Source organism: Centropristis striata, chromosome 22, assembly GCF_030273125.1.
Source record: "Centropristis striata isolate RG_2023a ecotype Rhode Island chromosome 22, C.striata_1.0, whole genome shotgun sequence".
Lineage (NCBI taxonomy): Eukaryota > Metazoa > Chordata > Actinopteri > Perciformes > Serranidae > Centropristis > Centropristis striata.
Genome location: NC_081538.1, coordinates 21,770,349 through 21,794,966, shown reverse-complemented (window position 1 = coordinate 21,794,966; position 24,618 = coordinate 21,770,349). Strand labels below are relative to the sequence as shown.

At 39.0% G+C, this 24,618-nt stretch overlaps 1 protein-coding gene across 2 annotated transcripts in view; it reads right to left on the bottom strand.

Annotated features, from left to right (window-relative positions):
• The window catches only part of celsr1a (cadherin EGF LAG seven-pass G-type receptor 1a), a 110,141-nt gene that overhangs the window by 20,643 nt on the left and 64,880 nt on the right, over positions 1-24,618 (bottom strand). Inside the window, exons 7-20 of one of the 2 annotated variants that reach the window (XM_059325898.1) lie at positions 15,945-16,102; positions 13,631-13,794; positions 13,220-13,345; positions 9,737-9,903; positions 9,332-9,517; positions 9,127-9,243; positions 8,858-9,032; positions 8,616-8,757; positions 6,705-6,825; positions 6,221-6,404; positions 4,592-4,693; positions 2,176-2,270; positions 1,428-1,637; positions 1,119-1,302 (exon numbers count right to left, since the gene is read on the bottom strand). In XM_059325898.1, the coding sequence (XP_059181881.1) occupies positions 1,119-1,302; positions 1,428-1,637; positions 2,176-2,270; positions 4,592-4,693; positions 6,221-6,404; positions 6,705-6,825; positions 8,616-8,757; positions 8,858-9,032; positions 9,127-9,243; positions 9,332-9,517; positions 9,737-9,903; positions 13,220-13,345; positions 13,631-13,794; positions 15,945-16,102 (2,131 nt within the window). The remainder of the gene's footprint in view (positions 1-1,118; positions 1,303-1,427; positions 1,638-2,175; positions 2,271-4,591; positions 4,694-6,220; positions 6,405-6,704; positions 6,826-8,615; positions 8,758-8,857; positions 9,033-9,126; positions 9,244-9,331; positions 9,518-9,736; positions 9,904-13,219; positions 13,346-13,630; positions 13,795-15,944; positions 16,103-24,618) is intronic. The other variant, XM_059325899.1, reaches the window with a different exon arrangement.

Sequence of the window (24,618 nt, the reverse complement as noted above, 5' to 3'; positions counted from 1 at the left end):
CATATTCTGTTTGTATCTGTCCAATCACAGCGTAAAAATGGTCAGCTGTTGATAAATGTGGCAGCTGAAAGAAGCATCATTTAAATACCACGCCCTAATATAAAGAGTTTATGACACCAAAGGACGCAATACGGCCAAAAAGAGGATTTTTTCCCCCTAAACTCAGCTTTATTAGCAAAGTGCACCGTTACAAATAACAACAGGAGCAAAATGGACATTTTACAGAAATACGCAGTGACGGAGGTTTATGAAATAAAAGTTAGTTTCCACAGCTTTTTGGTTGAAGGAGGTAAACAATGTTTTAATGCCAAAAGAAGAGGAAATTCTCAGAGGCAGAAAGTGAAACGCTGACGTCCAACAGCTGCAACACAACAAATTGGTTTTGTTTGGCAGCATAAAAAGTGTAAAGCAAGGAAATCAGTGGTGCTGTCAGCAAGAGTAGCAGTGGACCATTAAACTCCTGGTGAGGCTGGAATATTTAATTTATTCATCGTGATAAATAAAGCCTAATAGCATATATAATATGCAAATATTATTATTGTTATTATGATTGAGAGATATTATTAACTTATTCACTACATTTAGTCAGAGTTATGTCCCAGTCAGAGGAGGTGTGGCAGCGATGATTGGAAATGTTTCTATCCGGTCAGAACCGCTTGTGAAGGAGACGCTGACACTCCGGTGTCGGAGCGGGATGACAGTAAACAGCAGAAGACAACAACATTCAATATCCTCGGCTGGTATTCTGTTTAAAGAGTTTCACGATCGCAGGATGTATTTATCTTTAATGATGTTTTAATGATAAATGATGTAGCCTAAACATGCTTTGGTTTGTCACTATAAAAAAAAAAACACCACAGAGTTTTATCAGCTCCAGGCATTGATACAATAGTCTAAGATCAATTCTCCAACTCAGACGTGTGGACTTCACGCTGACTCAAATTTGCGTACACGAGCTGAGAGCAGACTGAGATCTGATCGTACCCTCCGCTCACGTCCACACTGATAAATGCCGAGCCTTGCGTAGAAATGACTTTCACTTCACAAATCACAATCACTTTCTGTCGTACGCTGGTTTGATAAATGAGGGCCAGTATGATCACAGCTCCTCCACTCACTCATGTTTTCAGTGACGATGGTGAAAGGTTTCAGGTAGGTTTTCCTGACGTTCTGTGCCAGCGTGTTGGCGTAGTCCTCGAAGTTGCGGAGCAGATGGGCAGTGCCACCTTCGGTCTTCTGGATCTGCTCCCAGTGCTCCTTGGTGTCAGGATCCAGTATGGCGCTACCGGCTCGCACCAATTTCTGGGAAAATCCGAAGTCATATAATTGTGGATTATTGAAAATAAATGCATCATATGAGTATTAAAGTGTAATATAGCAATAGTGGAAGTATTGAGTGAAGTACTGAGTCCAGTTTTCTGTTCTACCTCATTGAACTCTGCGTCCTTCATGGCGGTGAGGTCGAACCCTGCTTGCCGGCTCTCATACTGCAGCACGTGATTCAGCAGCTGGGCGGCCGTCTTCACGTCGTTGCCGTAGTAACTCTGGGTGTTGTTGGTGGCGCTTTGAAGCATACGCACAATAGTCTTTGAGTGCTCACTGTCCATCTTTGAACTGTTTCGCCGCAGGTCGTCGTTCTGGAAGAATGCAGGGTTGAGGGATGGAAAAGAGAACGAGCAGGTCAAGGCAAAGGCAGGCTGAGTGGGTGCGATGAAACATAATAGAAATTGGTCAATCCCAGGATTAGTGAGGCTTTGAGAAGTTAACGCCTCGAGTATTAGGTTCAGGTTCAAACACAATAGGTGCAATACTATGTTTAAATCTTCCAAAGACTTCATCCTATGAAATTACACTTTTGGTGATGACACATGAGCTCCTTTGCAACACATAGTATTTTAAATAGCTTCCAATCATCATGATGATCATTAAGACAGACTAATGCAGTGTACAGAGGCAAAAACCTCTTTTTTAAAATGTTACTGGTAAGAAATCAAAAAACATTGTTAAATCTCCACTTTCTTAGAAAAAGACAGAGCTTCAGCTTAGAAATGATTTAAAAGTATCTTAACACACATTCACCCATTTAATTAACGTTAAACCTTGTCAATTGTCAATAGTGAAAAGACTTTCGGCTGAATGTGACAGTATAAATACTTAAGTTTGTGTAGCACCCACCAGTTTCTTAAGATGAGAGAAGGTGACAGTGGTGCAGTTAAAGAGCTCAGGCGATAACCAACCCTTCTCATCGCTGCAGTGGCGGATGGCAGTACCTGTAAAAAAAAAAATTCCCCAAAACAATTTTAATAATGTTTCTGATGAGTATTTCTACTCATCAGTCATGGAAAAAATAATTAGACCATTGTTTTCTTCAATTTCTTGTTCCATTTAATGTCTGGTGCAACTAAAGGTACATTTGTTTGGACAAATATAATGATAACAACAAAAATAGCTCTTAAGAGTTTAATTTAAGAGTGGATATCTAGACATTTTCTATGGTTTTCCAACCAAGACTCTACAATATATTCAAAATACAATATTAACACTGTTTTAAACTTATAGGTAAAGCTTCTTGTGCTGTATGCAACCACAGTGGAATACCTGGAGACTATACAAAAAAATAAGTGGCTAAAACATCTTTGGAGTTTAAAATAATGTAATCTATATGTTTATTGAGAGGTAATAATGTCCTAAAAAGACCCTAGAATTAAGTTGAGAAAATACAAACTTTCTCTGAATATGTGTAACAGTTACCTTGAAAATGTAAAACCCTTCCTGACTTGGTGATTTAAATATTTAAACCTATACTGACTGGTTCCAGTCTGATTCCGTTTGAGAAAAGACTTAATCCAAATGCAAAGTCTCTTCAAATGCTATTGTTGCAAAGGAAGAAATGGCTGAAGGAGTTGCCAGTTGGAGCCGAGAGACGGCGACGAGCAGCGTTAGCAAATACATTCCCCAACCCAACAACAAAGGAGTCGCCATGGTGACGGCAGTAACTAAGGGGGTAACCAGGAAAGTGACAGTGCTTTACTGAGGAACAGGTCAGTGGACTTGAGACTTGAGTTCACCTCGACTGTCTCTCTCTGTCTCATACACGCTGCTGGAGGAGGAGGGGGACTACCGGCGGCTCTTAGTGTACCTGGTGTTTTTCCAAGAGTCTCTACAGACAAACATGTACACGACTGGGCGACGAGAAAGCTCTGTTGGATTAACGGACCAATCAGAGAGCCTTATAACTGCATTGTTAAGCTTCAGCAAGAGAGAGAGTGTGTGTGCTTATATGCCTTTTAATACCTTAACTCACAAACACACAGCCACCCATGCAACTTAATCCAACTACTGGTGCTCAATAACTGTCAACATTTTGGCACAGAGGCCAGTGTTTTTTCTTTGTTATGTGAATTTTGAAAAAATAAATAACACAATCTCAGTTTTAAGAATATCAAGTTGAATTCATTAGCAATAAAACAGGAGACAGGAGTGTTGTTGCTAAAGCATTACTTAGTCTGGTATGGCCAGTAGCGCTTGGTAGCTAATGTTAGCTAACTTTAAGTTTTAATTAGTTAGCTAACAGCCGCCCAGCAGTTTATGTTAGCCAATGTTACCTAACTTTAGGTAGAAATAGTTTTGTAACTTACATAATTGAGTCTTTTAGCTTACTTTATGGACAGTGGTGGTTCTACATAGGGGCCAAACAATATCTCATTGTACACAAAAGGAACCCAAAATGTGTACATTGCATAATAGTTTAATTGTGCAATAAAAGCCTGTGTGTGTGTGTGTATATATATACACACATATATATATATATATATATATATATATATATATATATATATATATAAGAATATCATACTCACTGTACTGCACTTTCAAAATAAAAAAAAGTAATTGTGCAGAAAAATTAGAAATGTCATTGTCGTACAAAAATAATTGTTATTGTTGGTTAGTCTCATTGTTTCAATCAATGTTTTATCCAAATATACTTAATTGAGTTTTTTAAATAAGCTAAAATAAAGGTTTTGAATGCTTAAAGATCCTCTTTGCCGTTTTTTAATGTCCGATTAAACACTGGCCCCGCCTTGGCCCCCACAGTAAAAATGGCCTAGAAATGCCACTGTTTATGGATATTTCATACTTGTGTTATTGTACACTATGTTAGCATAAAACATTATCCCTGTTGCCTTCAAAGCAAACTTGTGAGCTCTTATTTATGATATTGAGTTTGTGTACATGATACAGAAGTCTTGTTAACACTGATGCTAGCTAGGCAACAGCAAAATGGTTGCTAATATGAAAGTAACTGTCTGTGTCTAGAAGCCACAGAGGCTTAGCGTGCTAGCGAGTAGGTAACCTAATGCAAGAAATGCAAAATAATGGCAGAGGAAAAAGATAAGGCTGTTGGGAATACCAACATTTTCTAACACATAAAAATAACAAAAGAAAGCGAGCGATTGACCTTAATATAAACTCTGCCATAAGTGGCCTGAATCTCTTTTGAAGTGGACCACACACTGTTTTGACTCCATCCAGAGCTGAATAATTACACCACATGCTGCTTTTGTCATCAGAGGGATTTAAAAGCACTCACCAATTGATCCTTTGGGACAGTTTGTTGCAGCGGGGCGTCCAAAACTGGTCTTGGGCCACCAGATGCCTGCATCAAACGCCTTGGGACAGCTATCGTACACCACTGTGGAGGAAAGGACAAACAAAATTAGATTTAGATGTGAATATGGTGTTAAACCTGAGGCAGGCATGAATTCTAGGCAGGTAGGTAAACACACACCATTCGCTACACACAGGAAAAAATGGTCCAAAATGGTATGATAGCATTACTTAAATTACAGAAGTGCATCATAAATTGAGGCTGGGCAACATGAACTTTTACCATAAAAATACCCCAAAAGGTAAATGCCTGTAATAGTTCCTCCTTCATTCAATCAAACTAGGCATGCAGAGCTATTACACAAGCTGTGACACATCATTAATTTCAGCATATCTAGGTTAATAAATCTTCAGGACAAGCCAAGCTGGGACCTGCAGGCTTGTGTGTAGCTCCTTTTACTGTAGTTTCCTGTAATTCCCCAGTCTTCATTTACATTTAAGTGCTACTATGACACATAACTTCACAATTTACCTGAATAAAACTTTTATTTTAGATTAAATGAGCTCATCGTTTACACGTTCCAGCCTTCAAGTACCTTCATCACTAGTTGCCTGCATCAGAATTTATTTGACCCTTTAGATCTGAGTAAATGTTTAAAATCCACTTAATCAAAAATTAACAAAAGGAACCATGGTGTCATATAGAAATCATCCATTAACAGTCCAAACACGTCCTGGGAGTTTGAAGAGCTTCATATTGGGTCAAACAGTAAGCACACTGACATTCATTTTCTGTTCGAAGACTTTTGTGGTTTTGTCTCCTATTCATGTCTACTGTATTGTGCGTGTGCAGTCCCGCTGCCAAGTCAGCTCACTAGCCAGACTTGCCTCTTCTGCTTGACTGGGTGGTGACAAAGACATGCAGTTAGCTCAACTGCAGCACCAGCAGATGTGAGCGACATTGTTTGTCTCCTTGTGACACTTTATCGATTCATCCGGGCTCACTCTGTGAGGCTCAACATTTAAAGGAATAATACACCCAACTTCTAAAAAAGTTTTTCCCTTTGCTGTCCTTGTCAAGAAAATCTTGAACCATTTTTTAAATTTAGACAAGCATGACTTCATCTTTCTTTGGCAGTATATTTCATGTTATTATTTCTTTCATTTAATCCGTATTATTCATCCGATGCTTCAGATATGAGTGCAATTGTGTGAGTTGAGTAAATTAGTCTACTTAATGAAAAACAAGCTCTTTTGCAGGGAGAATTTATTACTGATATCTGCACACTTGCAGAAAATGACCTTCATAGCTATTGTTTGGGATTTAAGTTAGTCAATTTGTTGGTTTCTTGTCAGAAGAGAAAATCAGATAAAACTGTGAAAATTCAGGGAAGATCATATTTAAATCCATGTTATTACATAATTGAGTCAGAGGCTCTGCAATATGTCAGTTGCCCCCCCCCAAATGTACGTTTTTTTGTGTTAATATTGTATAGTTGGGGTTGCTGTTTGGGGACTTGTTAGTTGTTTTATACATGTTTACAATTAAAAACCCAATAAAAATATTTGTATAATAAATACCTGTTATTACAAAATATATGGCCTCACATACCCTCGCATCCAGTGGGAGTGACCTCAGCGAAGGGGTTGTCACAGCGGTTACACTGGCGGCCGATGACTCCTCCTTTACATGGGCACTGCCCAGTAATGGCATGACATGTTCGAGACTCAGAACCGAGTGAGAAACACTCGCAGGGGTAGCAAGTGTCCTCGCCTTCTGGCTGATAGTGATTGTCCTGCAGGAAGAGGAGAAAATATATATTGATATATAGATGACGAACATCATATTTAAACTTAGACACTTAAGGTTGAGATTTGTGCAGAGGGAACATTGTGGTATTTCTTCTGTTAACTCTTACAACAATCTTTTTATATTGCACAGAAAACAGTAGTGCTTTAGCCTAATGTTTTTGTACAAGCATTCTCCTGGCTTGAGCAACCTTTAGAAAGGTAAAGTAAAATAATCTGGTAAAATAATCTGGTAAAACACTCTTGTATCTCCTATTAATCTGGGAAAAGTCAAGTTATGTTTTTACCTTGCAGCGACACTCTCCAGTAGTCTTGTTGCAGTCTTTATGGAATCCCCTGCTCGTATCACAGTTACAGGGTCCACATGTGGGATAGCCCCACCAACCTTGAGCACATGGCTTCTCCGCTCTGTCATCAAGGACAATAAAACATTCATTAAGAGGCAATCCTTTTTTTTTTTTACAATGACAACTCATCAAATTAGACCTTGACAATGTGAGAGGGGCCAAAAAATCAATTATTGCAGGTTTAGGGCTTAGCACAGATGTGGTGTAAAATAAAATGTAAGTAACACATTTTTGGCACAAAATTTGCCCTTAAAATGCAATCTCAAAATTCTATCTCAAACTGTATCTAATTAATTTCAATGTTAATTTTCATCGAATACCAAAACAAAGCATTTCTTTTAGAACTAAAAATCTAAAATTCCATTTATTGTATCCCCTTTCTTGAAACTTTTATTGAAAATTACATTATAAATAAATACTCAGATTTAAAAATAATAATAATACATTTTATAAGTTCTCTTAAGTGAAAGGGTTCCAATTCTGTGATAGTTAATTGGATTTTGTCATGTTACTGATTTGAATCAGCTCAAACAAAATACTCCAAATCTGATAGCTGACTGTCTTTTGAGTTTATCTCCAACTAAACACTTTCTGACGCCCTGAATCTCGAATAAACTTCCTCTGCACTTTCAAGTCAGTGAATCAGGCGTGTCGCATTCATACAAACACACACGGAGTCTTTCTCTCTAAAGCGATGCGATCTCTGAGTGAGTGATGTGATCTGATAGGGGACGAGCAGCAGCATGAGGGCAGCAGTGACTCAACACCTATGGAGGATCAGTCAGGCGTGGAGGGGGAATCCCATATCCTGCTAAAGACAGGACCTGATGCGTGTCATGTGGGTCAGGGTTCAGGGGGAAATGACTGCCTCTCAATCAGGGCTGGCTAATTCACGTACCCTCTAAGACAATGCTGACTATGCATAACCAGCACACCACTTTCTGCATGAATATACAGACTTTTCAGTTTCACCTAATAGTTTGATTATTTCTTTTTGATGTTTGATATTTCCTCTCTCTCTCACACACACACACAGGCACAAAAAACTATCGAGTTCACATTACTGACTAATAAAGCTGCTCTGAAAGATTTAGGACGTTGGCAACATTACAAAAAGAGCAAGAGCCTAACATAACTAAAGGAGATTAGTGCGCTTTGTCTCTGTGGGAGGCAAAGTCCATTTTTAGTCTGCTCCATTTTTAACATCTGGATACAAAGCCCTGTCTTGAATAGAGCATTAGGCAAAGTTTACATCTCTAAAATTAAGTTAAAGATGCCTTCTGCACAAGTGTTTGCGATTTCGCTACAGTAAAGATATTTGCTTAAGACAAACAAGAACATAGCTAGAAGACTGAGCCTATGAATATTACACTGTGTGCCACTGGGTCAACTACTGCAGAATCTGTTCCTTCATGGTACAATTAATTGCAATAAAGACAGAGTTTCTCCAAAAGGAAGAAGGTAGGACAAATGGCAAATCCATGGAAGAGTGCATGTTTGAGGTATTGCTCAAATTGCATGTGTTAAACCTGCATTCTTTCTAATGGCCAAAAGGGGGCGACTCCACTGGTTGCAAAAATAAGTCCAATTGTATAAAAGTCTTTGAGAATTTTACCCTACTTCTGACTTGACTTATTACCTCAGTGAACATTCTCATAATGAGTTTGTTGTCTCAATCGCTAGTTTCAAATCATCTTCTCTACAGCATGATGTTCATTTTGTAAATGATGTTGGCAGTTGGAATAAATCTGACGATAATGCAGGGTATGTTTTAAGGCCACTTTGTGATTGACTCACAGCGACCAGATAGAGGCTATATGCATGTCACTGTGTACATTTAAGGAACCTTACGTGTGTTCACAGTACTGGCCATAGTGGTTCTGTCCACATTCACAGGTGTAGCCGTGGGAGGAACTTGGTTTGCGAACGCAGGTGGAAACATGCTCACAGGGGTTGAGCTGGCAAGCATCCACACACTCCTTACCAAAATAACCTGCAGGACAAAGAGAAAAAAGTGAGAAGAATGATGACATTCAAACTTTACTGAGTGATACATAGAGTTTAATTGGGGTGTATGTGTTTGTGTATATTACCTGGGTCACAGACACAGGTGTGTGTGGTCCAGTCATCGCTGCAGTGGCTGTGCTCAGGGCAGATGTTGGAGTCGCAGGGGTCAGCCAGGTCGCAGCCATCTTCCACGCGGATCTTCAGGCCCTGAGCCATGTTCACATTGGCCACATTGGTGGACGTCTCACCCATACGCACACCCTGATGGAGAGCATTAACATTAATGATGAAGAAGAGGCAGCCCAAACAGAAAGGTTTCTTTTCAAATAGTTTCAAAATGTGAAAATACACTCACCTGTATGCAACCAACAAAGCCTTTGCTGACATGGTTACCCTCTCCAGGCAAACCTCCAACATGAAGAGTTTGCAGCCTCAGTCCTGGGAGGTCATTACCGATCTCCACCGACTTCTGCTTAAAAAAACACATAATTGACAATGAGAATTTTCTTTCTTATAAACCTGCCTACATCCTTGTCTACTGTGATGTAATTTGTCTGTACCTGATACATGTCATAGTCCAGAGACACAGAAGCTATGTATTTGATGTCCTTGCCGTCTTTAACGCTCCTCAGCTCTACCAGCAGGTGGTGCCACTCCCCGTCATTGACCCGAACTTGGGGGAAGCTCAGCGATGCCACCAGCTGCTGCCTCACCAAAACCTCCATACGGACCTGTTGCTCACTCACCTGGATGGGGGGAAAGATGGAGAAATCTAATGACAAGACTGCAGTTTTAATGTAAAGATAAAGTTATCTTGCTGCCATAACTATTCAAAAAGTATTCTAAGTTGATTATGAAAAAAAATAAGTCTAATTTGTAGTAAGTAGTAAAAAAGTTTGTACTATATGCCGATGATGATGACACTTTCGTTGGCAATAATTTGTTGATAATGTGCTGTGTCTCACCATGAGGTTGATAGTAGAGTAAGGTCCGGCGTTGGCCTGCATCAGGGTGCCAGATGGCTGCCTGGTGCGGAACATGAGGCCCATGTACCAGGGAACCGCGACAGTAATGTCCGTCTCGCTCAAGGAGACCAGCGCCTGGCCGTCAAAGAACTGAGGGGAGGGCATCACTGGACAGGGACAAGACAAGGGGGAGAGAAAGGGGAAAACATGGTTAGTGTTTAGGGATAAATCTGTGCCATGTTTGTTTTGAAACATTAGTGTAATTCCAATTAACATCTCAGGGTCTACATGGTCTATAGACTACACGACACAAAGACAAAGAAAATGAGCTGTTTTTCTGCTGGATGTGCTTGAAAGTTTCAATAAGAGTAACAGCCAATTAAGAAAAAATGTCCAGCATAATAATCCTCTTAAAAGACATCAGAGATAAGAGATTTCTTTTTTCTTTGTTGTTTGTAGTATTTTAATTTTATACTATTCTTTTAATTTGTTTTAATCTTTTATAACCTTATTTGTTTTACTCTGTACTTGTGTTGCTGCAACACCTGCATCTGCCCCATGGGGGATCAATAAAGGAATATCTTATGTTATCTTATAAAACAGAAAGTAAAAGGACAAGAAGAGACATCGACGGCTGATTAGTCAGTTTTTTTTTCTTTTTTCAAATGCCATGTGATATGATTACTACTTTCTATGTTAAGATTACTGCACAATAATTCTTTGACAAACATTCGGTGTCTGGAGACATTCTGAAAATCCACAGAAAATCCTCCAGACATGACACATGCTACAGGATATAAACTGCTGTAGATGTTAAGAGAGAGATCAAGAAACACATACAAACACACGCAACCACACACATGCGCAGCTAGTGTCCACCTTTCAGCACATCATGCTGTACAAAGTGTTTCCTTCTGTATAATCTACACCATAAACCAGGGATGTTCTTGGTTCCCCAGGGCACATATTTCAACACAAGTATTCACAAATACACACCAACACAAGCTGTAATTATGAGACAAAGCACATATTTGCTCGTGGTAACAGGTAGCTACAGTGGCTTAAGCTTGACTACTTTACCAAAGCTTAGTCATACATAAAGGTTAAAAAAAAGCCACTCCTCATTTCTGATTAACTTTGACAAGACTCAGCTCTGACGAGTAAGACAGAAAGAGTCTACAGCCATCATAGCGGCTCTGTTGTCTTTAACCTGGATTCTTTCTAACGGTCTATGTCTTTGGAAAAAGGGTCTATGTCTATGAGAAATTGACTCAATTGCTCACCTGATTTTTTTTTTAACCTCAGTAAACATTTTTTGAAAGACTTTATGGTCTAAATTGCTCGCTTCAAGTTTTCTACAATACAGCATAATGTTCATTTTGTAAATTATCTTCCAATTTAGAATAAAATAGACAATAAAGCAGTGTATGTTTTAGGCTGTATTTTAGAAGTTGTGTATCCAATGGCACTGTATACATTTTAATAGCTGTGGACATTGTTTTCGGGTGGTGTTCTTGTATACTTCTTAGAAAATCGTGTTCATGAAACTATTTGGTCCCCAAAAATGTCTTGTTCAGCATTTGATTGTAATAAAAAACACCCTGAGTCTGCTGTTTTCTGGGTAAGCACCTTTTGTTTCAAGGCTGTTTTTTGCTAGCCAACTATTATCCCAACTGACATGTATTATGGATGCACCTTGCTAACCAAGCTGGCTAACACTAGTAATTAAATTGCTATGCTAATAGCACCTGACCCCCCTGTGCCTGTAACCTTTATGACCTCCCTAGCTCTGTGATTACATCTGTCTCAAAAAGTAGAAAAAGTAGAAAAAGTGTTAGACACAAAAAAGCTTTAAGCTAAATGTCAGCAGGTTAGCAATAGCATGTTCCATCAGTATGCTAACATGCTCACAGTGAAAATGCTAAGATTTGGCTGTTTAGCAGGTATTTAGCAGGCTCAGCATCTAAGTTTAGCCCATTAGCCTGTTCACATTTATTTATTATTTCTTATTATTTCGCTATTCTAAACCTCATATTTTCTTACTGTTTTATTAAGAGATTGAGCAAATATCTGGTGAGAAGGGCTAATTCCAGTCCTTACATTCTGCTGGATCAGTGAGGTTCACATGGTTCTGTCAAAGCTACAATTTGCAGATGGGAGAGCAGGCACAGTGGTGCTTTGACCAGGTCTGAGGACTTTAGCCTAACCAGACATTTCTGCAGCCACGTTCTACTAGAATCCAAAGTCATTATGTCCCACCTAAACAACTTTTGTACTTTCTTCAAAAATATTAACCAGGTATGTTGACTAGAAACAAATAGTTAATGAGTGCAACAGCTTGTTTGACACCAGTCCAGAGATTCAAACCTGAGATACACTTGTCATAACAAGCTACCACCACCCATGGAGAAGAAAGTGTGTTCCACTCTACAGTATGCTTATGTTTAGCCTGACTGTAATCTACTTTAAGTTAGCGTGACAGAACTCATTCATCTTCTTATATAAATGGTACAACTGAAATCTGATCAGATCGAATAAAAATACAAACAGTCTGACCAGGAGGGTAACTTCCAGTCAAATTCAGTCTTTTCATGTCTGTCCAGTCTGGATGATTTTGGCAGCATACGATCCATGATAACAAATCTCTTGTTTCTCGTGTGGCAGCTAGGTGTGCAAAGCCTCAAACCAAATGTGTCAACAAGCAAAGGAGCAGCCAAAACCTCTTCCCAGCTTGCTGTGATCCCGGCCCAGTTCAGATACTGGATACTGGGGCCTGGCGCTGGCTAGGCGGCTACCTCATAGAGATGAGGGCGAGGAGAGGTATTCTCACCTTCACACATTGTTTGGAAACTCGCCCTCAAGGTGAAAATCAAAGTTCTCTCCTTACCATAGAAGAACATGATCAGGGTTACGGAGTGTAAATAAAAACACTATTGGAAAGCTGTGATGCTTTTATGTTTCCTCTGCTACGAGAGGGAACACTGATAAATGAATAACCTGTCACTTTCTATCCTTATGCACCAAGGTGCACTGAAGTAACATGAGGTGGCAACAGAGACACACAGGTATTGGGGTCAGTGTGTGTGTGTTGTTTCATCCTTTGTCTGGGTTTTGATGAGTGAGTCAGTGTGTTCATGTCCTTCAACTCCAAACCTGAGGCTATCTTTAGTGTCTGTACAGTAGTGAGCTGAGGCTTCACTGTGAATCTCCCTTGTGGCTGCTGCATGACTCAGACTGAGTCAGGGGAGGTGCTTCTTATCCTATTTGATCTCCCATGCACACACTATTTCCTGGAAGTCCTTGAGACACACACACTGTGCACTTACTGTAGGTAAACATAAACTGAGAAACTCAGGGAGGAGCATGTAGATACATGCACATTTAGCCAAAGACACACCTGTATATAAATGCATATATAAATACAGAAACACACACATAAATACAAACACTTTCTGACTCTTGATCTTGAGAGATTCTTCTTACCTTGTTCACAGTTCTTGCCTCCGTAGCCGGTCGGGCAGTCGCAGTTGTAGGTGTTCCACTTGCTGATGCACACTCCTCCATTCTGACACACCTCATTAGTGCAAAAGTTTGTCTTGGCTGGACAACCTAGACATCAAACACATACAGAAATCATTAATATCTGCATGTATACTGTATTTATCTGCACCAAAATCACAGAAAATGTAGCTCATTGCTCATGGTATGCCTCTTCAAAAACCTGTTTTTCTTAAAACACAGCAAAACTGAAGCACCACACTTACACACCACGCTGCTCTTATTAAAAAAGTTAGTAGATAACCTAGCCTGTTGGTCCTGGAAATGAGCAATGTCTCCACTGCTGCAGTGTAACTTTATGGAGTGAGCATGACTGTGTTTACCATGCAAACTAACCTGCTTCAGTGCCGTTGTTGGCGATGTAGCTGGCCATGTCGATGGGTTTGCTGTCGATTCTAAGGTTTCTCATGCAGCCCACAAAGTTTCTGTTCCTGACTGGGAAGTCCTCAGGCAGGTTGGGAACTCCGCCTAGCAACAGCGGTCCTGTTAAGTCCAGTGACCTGCAGATGACACAGACAAAAAATTTAAAAAATGACAATTTATAAATATGTCAAATTCAATCACTTGGACACAAACACACACCCATATTTTAACTTGAAGAAAGAAATCAGTGACACCCCGTCGATGACCTGAGTTTACGCCAAAAAGGTTGACTGAGGTAAAGCAACAACCCTCAGCATGATTGGCATTTCTGAAATAAGTTTCAGAGGTTTAATTTGTCACAAGGCGAACTGCTACCATCACCATGACCAAGTTATGTTCCACATAGTAGGTCATGTAGGAAGCTGCTTACACCCCGAGCCTCTAAAACACTCAACATCAAACACCAAAGTGTTGTAAGAGACTTAATGTAATGCAAAGCTAAACCGTTGAATGTTGTGGGCACAAACACTGCTGCATGGTGAGGAGCATGTGAAGCTTATTCAAAGAGCATTTAAGGTCATAAACAACTGAAATGGGAGTCTTTAGAGCCATAACTGCAACAGTTCTTCAGAGATATCTACTGGTTGCACAGAAACACTTGCTGTAAATAACCCATCAAGACTTTTTTAATGAATAGGAATAATGCAACCTGATAGATGGATTTAGGGCAAAGCATTCAAATTCTATATTTTTCACTTTAGGAATGTATCTATTTATTACATGTCTGGAGAGACACTTTTTTTTGTAATTATCAACATTAAAACATGTTTGCAGTTACACACTCATGGAAAAATCATAAGACCACCCTTGTTTTCTTCAATTTCTTGTTCATTTTAGAGCCTGGTACAACTAAAGGTACATTTGTTTGGAAAAATATAATTATAACAATAAAAATAGCTCATAAGAGTTTAATTTAAGAGCTGAAAGCTACCCATTTTCCATGGGTTTTCTTGATGATGATTTTGTTGTTATCATTATATTTGTCCAAACAAATGTACATTTAGTTGTACCAGGCATTAAAATTAACAAAAAATTGAAGAAAACAATCGTCTAATATTTTTTCCGTGACTGTATATATGTAGTGGGGGGTTTGCAACATTAGATGAAACATTTAAGCAAAAAAATAAATTATATGATTGAAATGGTTACATATCTAGTGTGGCGACATCAAAATCTGAAAAGTAGAATTCACATGGGAAAAAGTGGGACCAAGAAGTGAATTTGAACTTTATTTGATTTCCAAGAAGAAAAGAGAAATATGTCTGGATATATAGAATATGGAGTGGAGTTGTAACACAAGTAGCAGAGCCTTGCAAACAGAATAAAGGAACAGTGAAAAACTTAATATGATGGTCAAACTAAATGGGTTCCAAAAAAGTTCTTAAAATATAGATTTGCACAATTGTGAAGGATATTCTGGTCTTTAAAATTTGAGTGATTTGTTTCTATTTTGGTGGCATTTTTCCAGGTTCACCCTCCCTCTAAACAGTGCTATTCAAAAACTGAACTGGTAGCTCACATATTAAAGTAGTCCAGAAACCTATAATTAAAGAAATCTTGCCATCCAATACTGTATCTTTGGCAGCAAATAAAGTCAAACTTGACCACTGCATTGTTCCTAGTGATGGTTAAAATAAAGTGAAAGCCACGTCGTTCCTCCTCTCTGCCACAAAACTTCAGGCGTGTCCTCGTTTGCACCATCATACACACAAGAATAATGTATATTTTTATCAGTTAAAGTATCCTCTAAACGCCTCTCAGCTTCTGTGACCTGTGCAACAAGTTCCTCAAGGAATGTAACCTCATTAACTCCAGTTTGAAGCTCTCTCTCTGTGTCCCCACCCTCTGCAAACGAAATGTGTCTCAGCATGCAAGCTAGCCATAAGACTCATTAAAAAAAAGTCTCACGCTTCAAAAAATAAAAACTCATTACTGTGTGGTAAACAGTAAGTCACATTAAGCTTGTGTTGAGGTGAGCTTTGGGTGTCTGACAGAAGAAAGTACAGCAGGATGAACATGGAGATTAAAAGACAAAAGGAGGAGAGGGTGATAGAGTGAGTGTTGTGTAATATGTTGTAATGAAAGCAATCTGACGTAGCCCCCAAGGTGCAACATATTAACCTTGTCTGACTTGTTTGTGTGCGGAGTGTGTGTGTGGGATGTATTGGGGGTAATGAGTGTGAGGGCCTAAAGAGAGGCAGATGAGTGAAAGAGAAAGAAAGCCTACTTCTTCTGTCCGGTCTGGGTGCCCTGTGCTGCACAGGAGTAGTTGCCGATCTGCTTTCCAAAGCGAATCGCCATGGAGATGTCACAGTCGTCTACAGCAACAACGGCCACCTTTTCTCCAGAAGGTCCATGAGGGATGCCAAGACGCCCGATGTTTGGCTGAAAAATAAAAACAAAAAAAGATGGCATCCGGTTAGTCATCAACAATATGACAATAGGAACCAGGATTCTCTACATCAGTGATTCTATTATTTTTCAGTTAGAAAAGATAATGGAGCAGCTAAAGTAAAGCTGAGTAAAGTACATAGCTAAAAGCTAAAGATAATGGATTGAAGGCTACAATAGATAGCTAAAAGCTAAGCTAATGGACAATTGGTTACAACTGAAAGCCAAAAGCTAAAGATAATGGAAAAATAGTTACAATAGTTAGCTAAAAGCTAAAGATAATGGACAAATAGTTACAATAACTAAAAGTTAAGGATAATGATACATGGCTACAATAGAAAGCTATAAGCTAAAGGTGACTGATACAGTTACAATACATAGCTAAAAGCTAAAGGTAATAGATAGACACATGGCTAGCTACAAGCATTGAATAATGGTTAAAGTAGTTCTGAATAAAAAGCTAAAATAAAATGGCTAAATGGAGGAAAAGTCCAGATTTTTTCCAAATGGCAGTAGCTGATGCAGACTAGCTTAAACATTGACAGTTTAGTTGTGTGAAAAAAATATTGTAAGATCAATTATTACTGTATATCCACTTTTATATCATTACTAGTTAATTAATGACAGTTTAAAATCAATTAAAAATAAACACATATATAACTTGACATGGGCTGTTGTATGTCTGATGGAAAATGTTGGGAGCTGAACACATCTATTGTTTTCTTTTTGCTTGTCCAGCACCAAGATGATCCTTTGTACAGTGTATTGTCATGGTAAATCTCAACTGACTGAATTTAGTTAAAATTTTAATGCTTGATTTCTTTCTTTCTTTCTTTTCTTTATTCGATGTGAGAAAGTTGGCTGAACTCTGGTGCTCGATCAGTGCAGGTCAGAGCTACACAAACAATGTCTATCTGACTTTAGCCGACTTGGAGTAGAAGTACACAGGCCTCTCTTGGCTTAGGACGACAAAAAGCCCATTGTGCATTAGCTTGCCCACCTAATGATTACAAAGTAGGCTAATTCCTCCATCAAGGCCTGTGGCCGACAAATGTTGATCTGAGAAAATGTGGATCAGCTTAGAGAACCAGGCCACCAAATCGCTTTAGATTTTGTAATATCTAACCTGAGACCGAAGTTCAAGGGAGTGTTTTACTCAACAATGGTGGCCTTGGAACAGGAAGCAGGAGGAATTTTAAAAAGTTGAATGAAGGAATGTTTCCACCAATTAAATATCAACCCTTTTTTCACTGCTGAACATTTTGAGACACGAAAAACTAAATTCTTTAGACTATTGAGTTGGCCATTTCCCCCCAACATATTTACAGTGAAATGACCGTGTTTCCTTTTTATTTTCATGCCGTGAGTGGTTTACAATACATAAAAAATGATGAGTTACCTCTCTCTGCTATCTCTCCTGGGAGAACTGTAAATCTTATGACTACAACAACACACAACAATGGGACTACAGATCCCAGATGTGATCAGAGGGCAGTGTTTACACAAGGCACTCAGGCTTTTTAGAGGTTTGACAGTTTGAGCGATAGCGAGAGGGACTTTCAAACCACTGCGGTGGTACATATATACAACTCCGTGTGACAAAACTCCTTCCTTTGAATTCAGAGTTCTTGTACAAATTGTTTACAGCAACTACTTTATGGCATTTTGTCCCATTTTCATCTTTGGTATGAATTTCAGCGACGTGTTGACAAAAGAAACGGAACAGATGTAGAGAGAGAAAGACAGGCACGCACGGAAAGACAATGTGTGTGCATGTGTTTGTCTGCTTCATAAATAGGATTAGAGTAATGAGATACTGGTGGGGCAGAGACTCTGCACACAAAGGAAGGGAAAAAAGAGGGAAAAAAATAGAAAAGAAAGAGCGGTGGACAAAAATAGGGAAGTGGACTGACCAGAAATAAGAGCCTGAAACAGAAGGACAAAAGAGAGACCGGCAGACGGGTAAAAAAATAAGCAACAGTGTCTTCTATTTTGGCGCAGGTGGGCTCCGGTCCGGGCATATTTTCCAGCCCACAGTGAGTTTATCACTGCCACTCCCTTCAACATGCCCCGTTTCCACTGATTCCACCAAAAACACTTTCACACTTTCCACAAAGACGGACAGGAAGGCCCCCGAACAGGACTACACCTCTGACGCCACAGCTGTTGTCTTTCTTTTTCATTCTCTAAAGCAGAATCATTTCACACACAAACACAAGAACAGAAAAAGAGAGTGAGCGAGTTGTGGGAGCATTTGATCCCTTTCCTGTGGAAGTGCGACAATAGATAGTGCCGACCGCAGAAGCCATATTAGATGTGGTTAAGGAGAATTTGTCCTACAAATCAGAATTTTGATTTCTTTTTAACTTATGATTTCATAATAATAAAAATAATAAATCAGCATATCAAAAATTTAATTTTTTGCAAATCATGTTCTGTTATTCAGGGCTGCAAATAATCATTTTCATTGATTGTGTGATTATGATTATTTTATTTTATCTGATTATTTTTCATCAATCAATCAATTTATCAAACTTAATTTGTTTAGTACTTTTCATACAAAAGAAATGTAACACGAAGTGCTTTACAAAGTAAGGTAAGACAAAATAAAAACAAAAGTTAATAATAATAATAACAATAATTATTATAATAATAACAATAATAAAAAAGTAATAAAGCTAGATAAAAAATATGAAAAGAATAAAAAATATATAAATTTAAAAAAGTAAAGCATGATACAAAAATAGACTAATAAATAATAGCAAATGAATAAATAAATAAAAGAGAATGTTGTAACACTAAGATACATGATCAGAAAAATATTTTTAAAAACTGGTTAAGTAAAAGCCAAATTAATCAAACAAGTCTTAAGTCTTAATCTGTCTTGTTTTGTTCAATCAACAGTCCAAAACTTAATTACACATATAAGGGATCAAGGAAAAACAAAAATATCCTCTCATTTGAGACAATGGAACCTGAGAAGGTTAAATCATTAATAAATCCTCAAAATAGTTGCTGATACAGTTTCTGTCAACCAACCAATAGCTTGAGATTCTAATCTCTGCAGCATTAATGTTATGGAAAAATGACTGTATTCTACATTAACCTTTAAAAAATGGGGTTAAAAAATACAGAGTCAGGGTTCATGCCGTTTGGTCACATTCTTCTTCCTGATGTCAACAAGTTTTATATGTTAACCTCTAACCGACTGTTGTGCATGTTTCTGTCTGTGTCAGTATCCTACTGTATAATCACATTGTATTTGGGGCATGTATAGTAATCATAATAAGAGGAAACCACACCCTGTCACTGGCAACCGGCCATCCGCCCCTCTGCACTCAATCTACAGGTGCATACTTGTGCTAACCCTCCCACCCTAACTACCAAAGTGACTAAAGACATCCGCCGCTGCAAGCTGGCCCACGTGTGAACAAGTGAACTGGTTCTTGTCTCCAACAGACACCAACAGTCACCTGAAGCCTCATAATTCAAATCAGCAAAGTCGGACAGGCCCTAGTAGAAAAAGTTCATGATTAAATGCTTCATTATGTAACTTGGATTCTACTTCCTGAACTGACACGACAGCAGTTCAGGATTTTAGAGTTATAGCTGCACACAGGTGAGGCAGTATATCCTGGCAGTATAAGAAAATAATTAAAACTACTTTAGTACCTTTAATGCATCAATCTGGTGTGAAATATGTATAATGTCCCCTTTGGGCAGCCAGTGATCAAGGCAGTTGCACCAGTGCGTGAGAGGAGAAAAAAGATCTGGTTTTGTTTCAGAAAGCAGCAAAGCCTGGAGCCTGAAGCTGTTAAAAAGTTGGCACCATGCAGCCAGGAGCAGGAGAACAATGAAAACCCTAACACAAATAACCAAAGTGTTCAAAGATGCTCAACAGTGTCGAAGGAAAGAAGAAGAGAAGGGGAGGAAAAATGGCCATCGTCCTCTCTGATGTGCCAAAATTCACAGCAGAGAAAAGAAGTAATTTCAAACATGCCATAAGTGTGTTATACATTGTAGTGAGTTGAAATGCTTCTAAGATGGAACAAATTCCTCTCAAAACCCGATCAAGGGGAAAAAAGTCAAGAGGAAAATCCTAATTTTACAACATTTGTTCATATCTACAAAGGATTTAAGTTCATGTGGCCAGATTTGATTAAAGTTGGGAAAGTGAGGAATAAATGCTTGATTACTCCCATAAAAACTTCTTTCAAAGGAGCCAGTTAGCACAATAAAGAATTCGAAAATTTAAAGGAACAGTGCAACATTTTTTTAAATGTGCTTCTTTACTTTCTATGCGTGACAACTTGAGGTAATGATAAATGCATTTTCCCAAACTGTTCTGACAAAATGTGGGTCTAACAATGACTCAAATTACTTTTCAAACCAGTGGGGAAACAAAAAAAGAGAGAAAGTGTCACAACTTTATTAAAGCCTTTCAAGGGCAACAAAAGAGAATATGTCTATAGAGAAAATCCATCACTCTTCTAAAAGAGGAATCTGTAGTAATTCTGATGACAATCTTATCTTGCCTTTTGAGTTCAGTCAGGCGAGGAGGGGACGAGATAACGACAGGAGGCAAAACACAGCAGAGAGAGAGAGACGCCCACATATTGAACATAATGGACCCGCAACCCAAAAACCTCAGGGGGTGCAGCTGTGACATGTGCTGATAATTCATGTATGTACACAGTGTGTAAGTGTGACATCTGTGTAATGTGTGTGTAACGCAGCTGTTAGTACAGAACTACTCCAGGCTTGTACATTTCCCAAACTGCACAATACACACATTCAACAAATTCTTACTGCATGAATGAAACACAACAAAACATCCTGTAATAACACTGTGTCAGTCACACTTTACCATTTGCTTTAAACAATATCAAAACCCAAATTTCACGTAAGTCATTCTGTTTCCACCAAACCATAGGAAGGGGCAACACCAAATCAAATACGTATTTCATAGAGCTTTAACAAATAATGTTGACTAAGGAATAAACTAGAATGACCACTCTACTGTATTATGCCATCTCCAACCAGTCAAGTTGCAGTTTACATCCCTATGTATGTATATGTAGCCACTGATAGCAGAAAATGCTTAAAATATGTTGCTGCAAAGAAGCTACAAATTTTCAAACACACATTTCCAACCCGGCAGCACAGGACATCTAAACAGTCACTATAGTTTCAAGATTAGTGTCACCAATTTAGCATCCAACCTAATGTCTCCCATTCTGTTTTTTTTAGTTACGGTGTTGAATGATGGCACAAAATTGTTTTTGCAGGGACTGAATATAAATTGTAATCACTTTACCATTTTCTTTTACATCTTCTATACATTTCTGTGAAATTTTGTCATAATTATTGTTTGAATTCTTGATAGGCCAAACATATGTTAAGTGAGAACACAGTGCCCTTGACCTTTGACCTCCAAAATATAATCAGTTTATCAAGTTTATCCTTGAGTCCAAGTAGAGGTGGGCGATATATAATATATGTCTACAATAATATCGTTAATGTTATTTTGATGATATGCAATTTTACATTATCGAGTATTTATAACATCTCAAAAAGATAAAACAAACTGATGTTTACCCATTTAATGTCTGTAGATTGAAGTTTAACTGGGAGTCTCTTGAATGCTTAAGTTTAAAGAAAATAAACAAGAGCTGTTTTTTTCTGAAACATAGACGTCCTGGTAAGCAAGAAGAATTTTAACAGCTTTTTTTGTTGTAGATTATCGTTATCAGAATTTTTTTTTAAATAATCGAGATTTTTTTTTCCCCATATCGCCCACCACTAAGTCCAAGTCGAGGTTTGCTCCTAATTGTAAATTGATTTCCTTCAGGAGTTTGAGATATTCTGTTCATGCAAAAGGGAATGACAGAGGGAGGGAGGGACGGGTAGATATGGTGGCATAAAGTTTTTAATCCATACCACATTTGTATTCATAATTTTTTTTGTCCAACTGAGAAAGCCTTGTTGGATTAACACAGAAACAGTAGGTGACATTATGCCAGAGAATTAGACATAATACAAGTACAGTTGCATAATTGGAATAATTGCATATAATTCCACATAAATGCTTTTCTATGTGCTCAGCTTATTTAAACTAAACCTTTAAACTTTGGTTTAAATCTTTATAAATTCCCTTATTCCAGGTCCTACATTGAGCGCTGGTGTCCAGATATCTGAGTGTGTCTGTGCTGTGTTAGCTGTATATAGTTTCAGGCTTCGTCCTGACCCCTGGTTCTAAAGCGCACTTGGTCCTCTCGTTGAGGGGCCCCATGAGAGTCTCTCATTTACCCTCCGTCCGACTCCGGGCTGTTGAAGATTCCCTCTCTCTAAGGTGTCGTCTCCAGGGGCGATAGGCTTGCCGCCGCCATGGTAACGCACTTGATCCCCACAGCTCGCCACAAAGACGAGGAGGGCAGAGGACACAAGAGGATGGAGGGGAGCACACGCACCCACCAAAACTCAATCCAAAATGCGCGAAAAAACTGGCACACACAACATCCCGTCTACACACAGATACAGGGAACAGATCCACCAGAGCACACACACCTTCTCCCTCCCACCAACACACACTCTAACACCTCTATTACCATCGGGCTGTCAAAGCCGACATGATAACTCAACCAGCCCTGCAGCCAGGATAAAGAACCTTGCTGCACAGATTCAGTTACATGCAAAACATAGTTCGACAGCTGAGTCAGAAAACACCTAAAACACTGTCAAAACGAGCCGCTAATGACAGGAAACATGTGTGTAACTGTGAGTGTGTGTGTGGCGGGTAGAATAGAGGGAATATTCAGTGCTGATTATGTGTTTGTGCGTGTGTTTAGGGACTATGGGAAGGATGTCTGTAGAATGAGTTTAAGCGTGTGTGTTGAGTGAGCAAGAGGCAAGCTTGTGTGAGTGTGTGTGTGTGTGTGTGTGTGTGTGTGTGTGTGTGTGTGTGTGTGTGTGAGGCAGGAAGCGGCTAGCGGAGCTGCATACGGCCGCACGGTTCATTTTGATAATACAGGAAAAACAGAGCACAGGCTTTTATTTTATTTGGGCTCGCCTGAGGAAATGCCTTTGTTTCTCTGAGGCTACCATGAAAATTACACTTGAGTATTTGAAAATGAGAATTTGATTTCCTGATAAGGCGTGTGTGTTCATGGGTGTGTGTGTGTGTGTGTGTGTGTGTGTGTGTGTGTGTGTGTGTGTGTGTGTGTGCGTGTCTGAGATGTGTTTCTCTATCAGAAAGAATCCATAAAAGAGCTGTTTTATTGCTACTAGATAAACTGGAGCCAAAATAAAGATGGGCATTGAACCAAAACCACTATCTCTCTCTCGTGTGTGTGTGTGTGTGTGTGTGTGTGTGTGTGTTCGTGTGTTGGTATTTGGCCCTGTCATGCACAGGCTAGTGTGTCCCACCTTCCCTCTGGCAGAGACAGAGACAGTCATGTCCACATTACCTCACCTGCCCTCCGGCTATGTAAACCTAGAAGTGTGAATTATTCAAACACACACACACACACACACACACACACACACACAGTTCCCAGAGGCTTTACTCTGGGCTACCGTGTCCCGTGTTCAAGCCTATATGTTACTGCTGTCTTCATCGTCTCATCACACTTTTATCTATCAGTGTAACAGATGGGCATCGGCCATTGTTGGCTTGTATCTTTCATACAGCAAAACAAATGTGTGGAGGACACAAAAACTGACGTAAAGGTAACTGAATCCTGTTTGGAAAGGCGTGAAAACATTCCTTTTACATCTCGACAAATACAACCACCTGCCTGTACATGGACATCAATGGGATCACCTTCTGATTGAATGGTTTTCAACAGCTTGTTAAAGCATATTTTACATGCAGGTTTTGTCTCTTTGACTTATTTTTTGATCAGGTACCTTGGATAAGTTTAGTCTTGACAATTTGAGGAGAAGGCATTTTTTAAATTCAAATTTTCCTAGAAATAAAACAGGAATGGCATGTTGTTACCAGTTTTGAGCTTGCTATGTTGCACCAACATTTAATTTCCAAAGCTCATACCATGCAATAATGTTGTACAGACATGCTGCATGTGTCAATATAAAAAAAAATCAAAGATGACGGAAAATCAATCCTTAAAGGTATACCCAAGCAGCAACCGCTGGGCCTAAACAGTGTAGCCAATGCTAAAGTACCTTAAACCCTTCTAACGGCCAGGAGGGGGCGACTGCACTCAGGACGCAAAGAAGTCCTGAATTGTAAACTAAAAAACAAAAAACATACTCTAAAGGGGAGTTTTTATTCTTAAGGTAAGCTAATGGTCCACTGTCTCTAGCTTCATATTAAGCAAAAAGACATGAGAGTGGTATCAGAACAAAAAATGTGCATTTTCCCCAAAAATGTCAGGCCATCTCATAAAAACGGAAGCAGTAATAGGCAGTTGGAAATGGATAAATGTATCTAGTCAAATAACATTTTTTGTTGCAGTAAAATATTCCCAATAAAAAAAAAAGCTACTTTA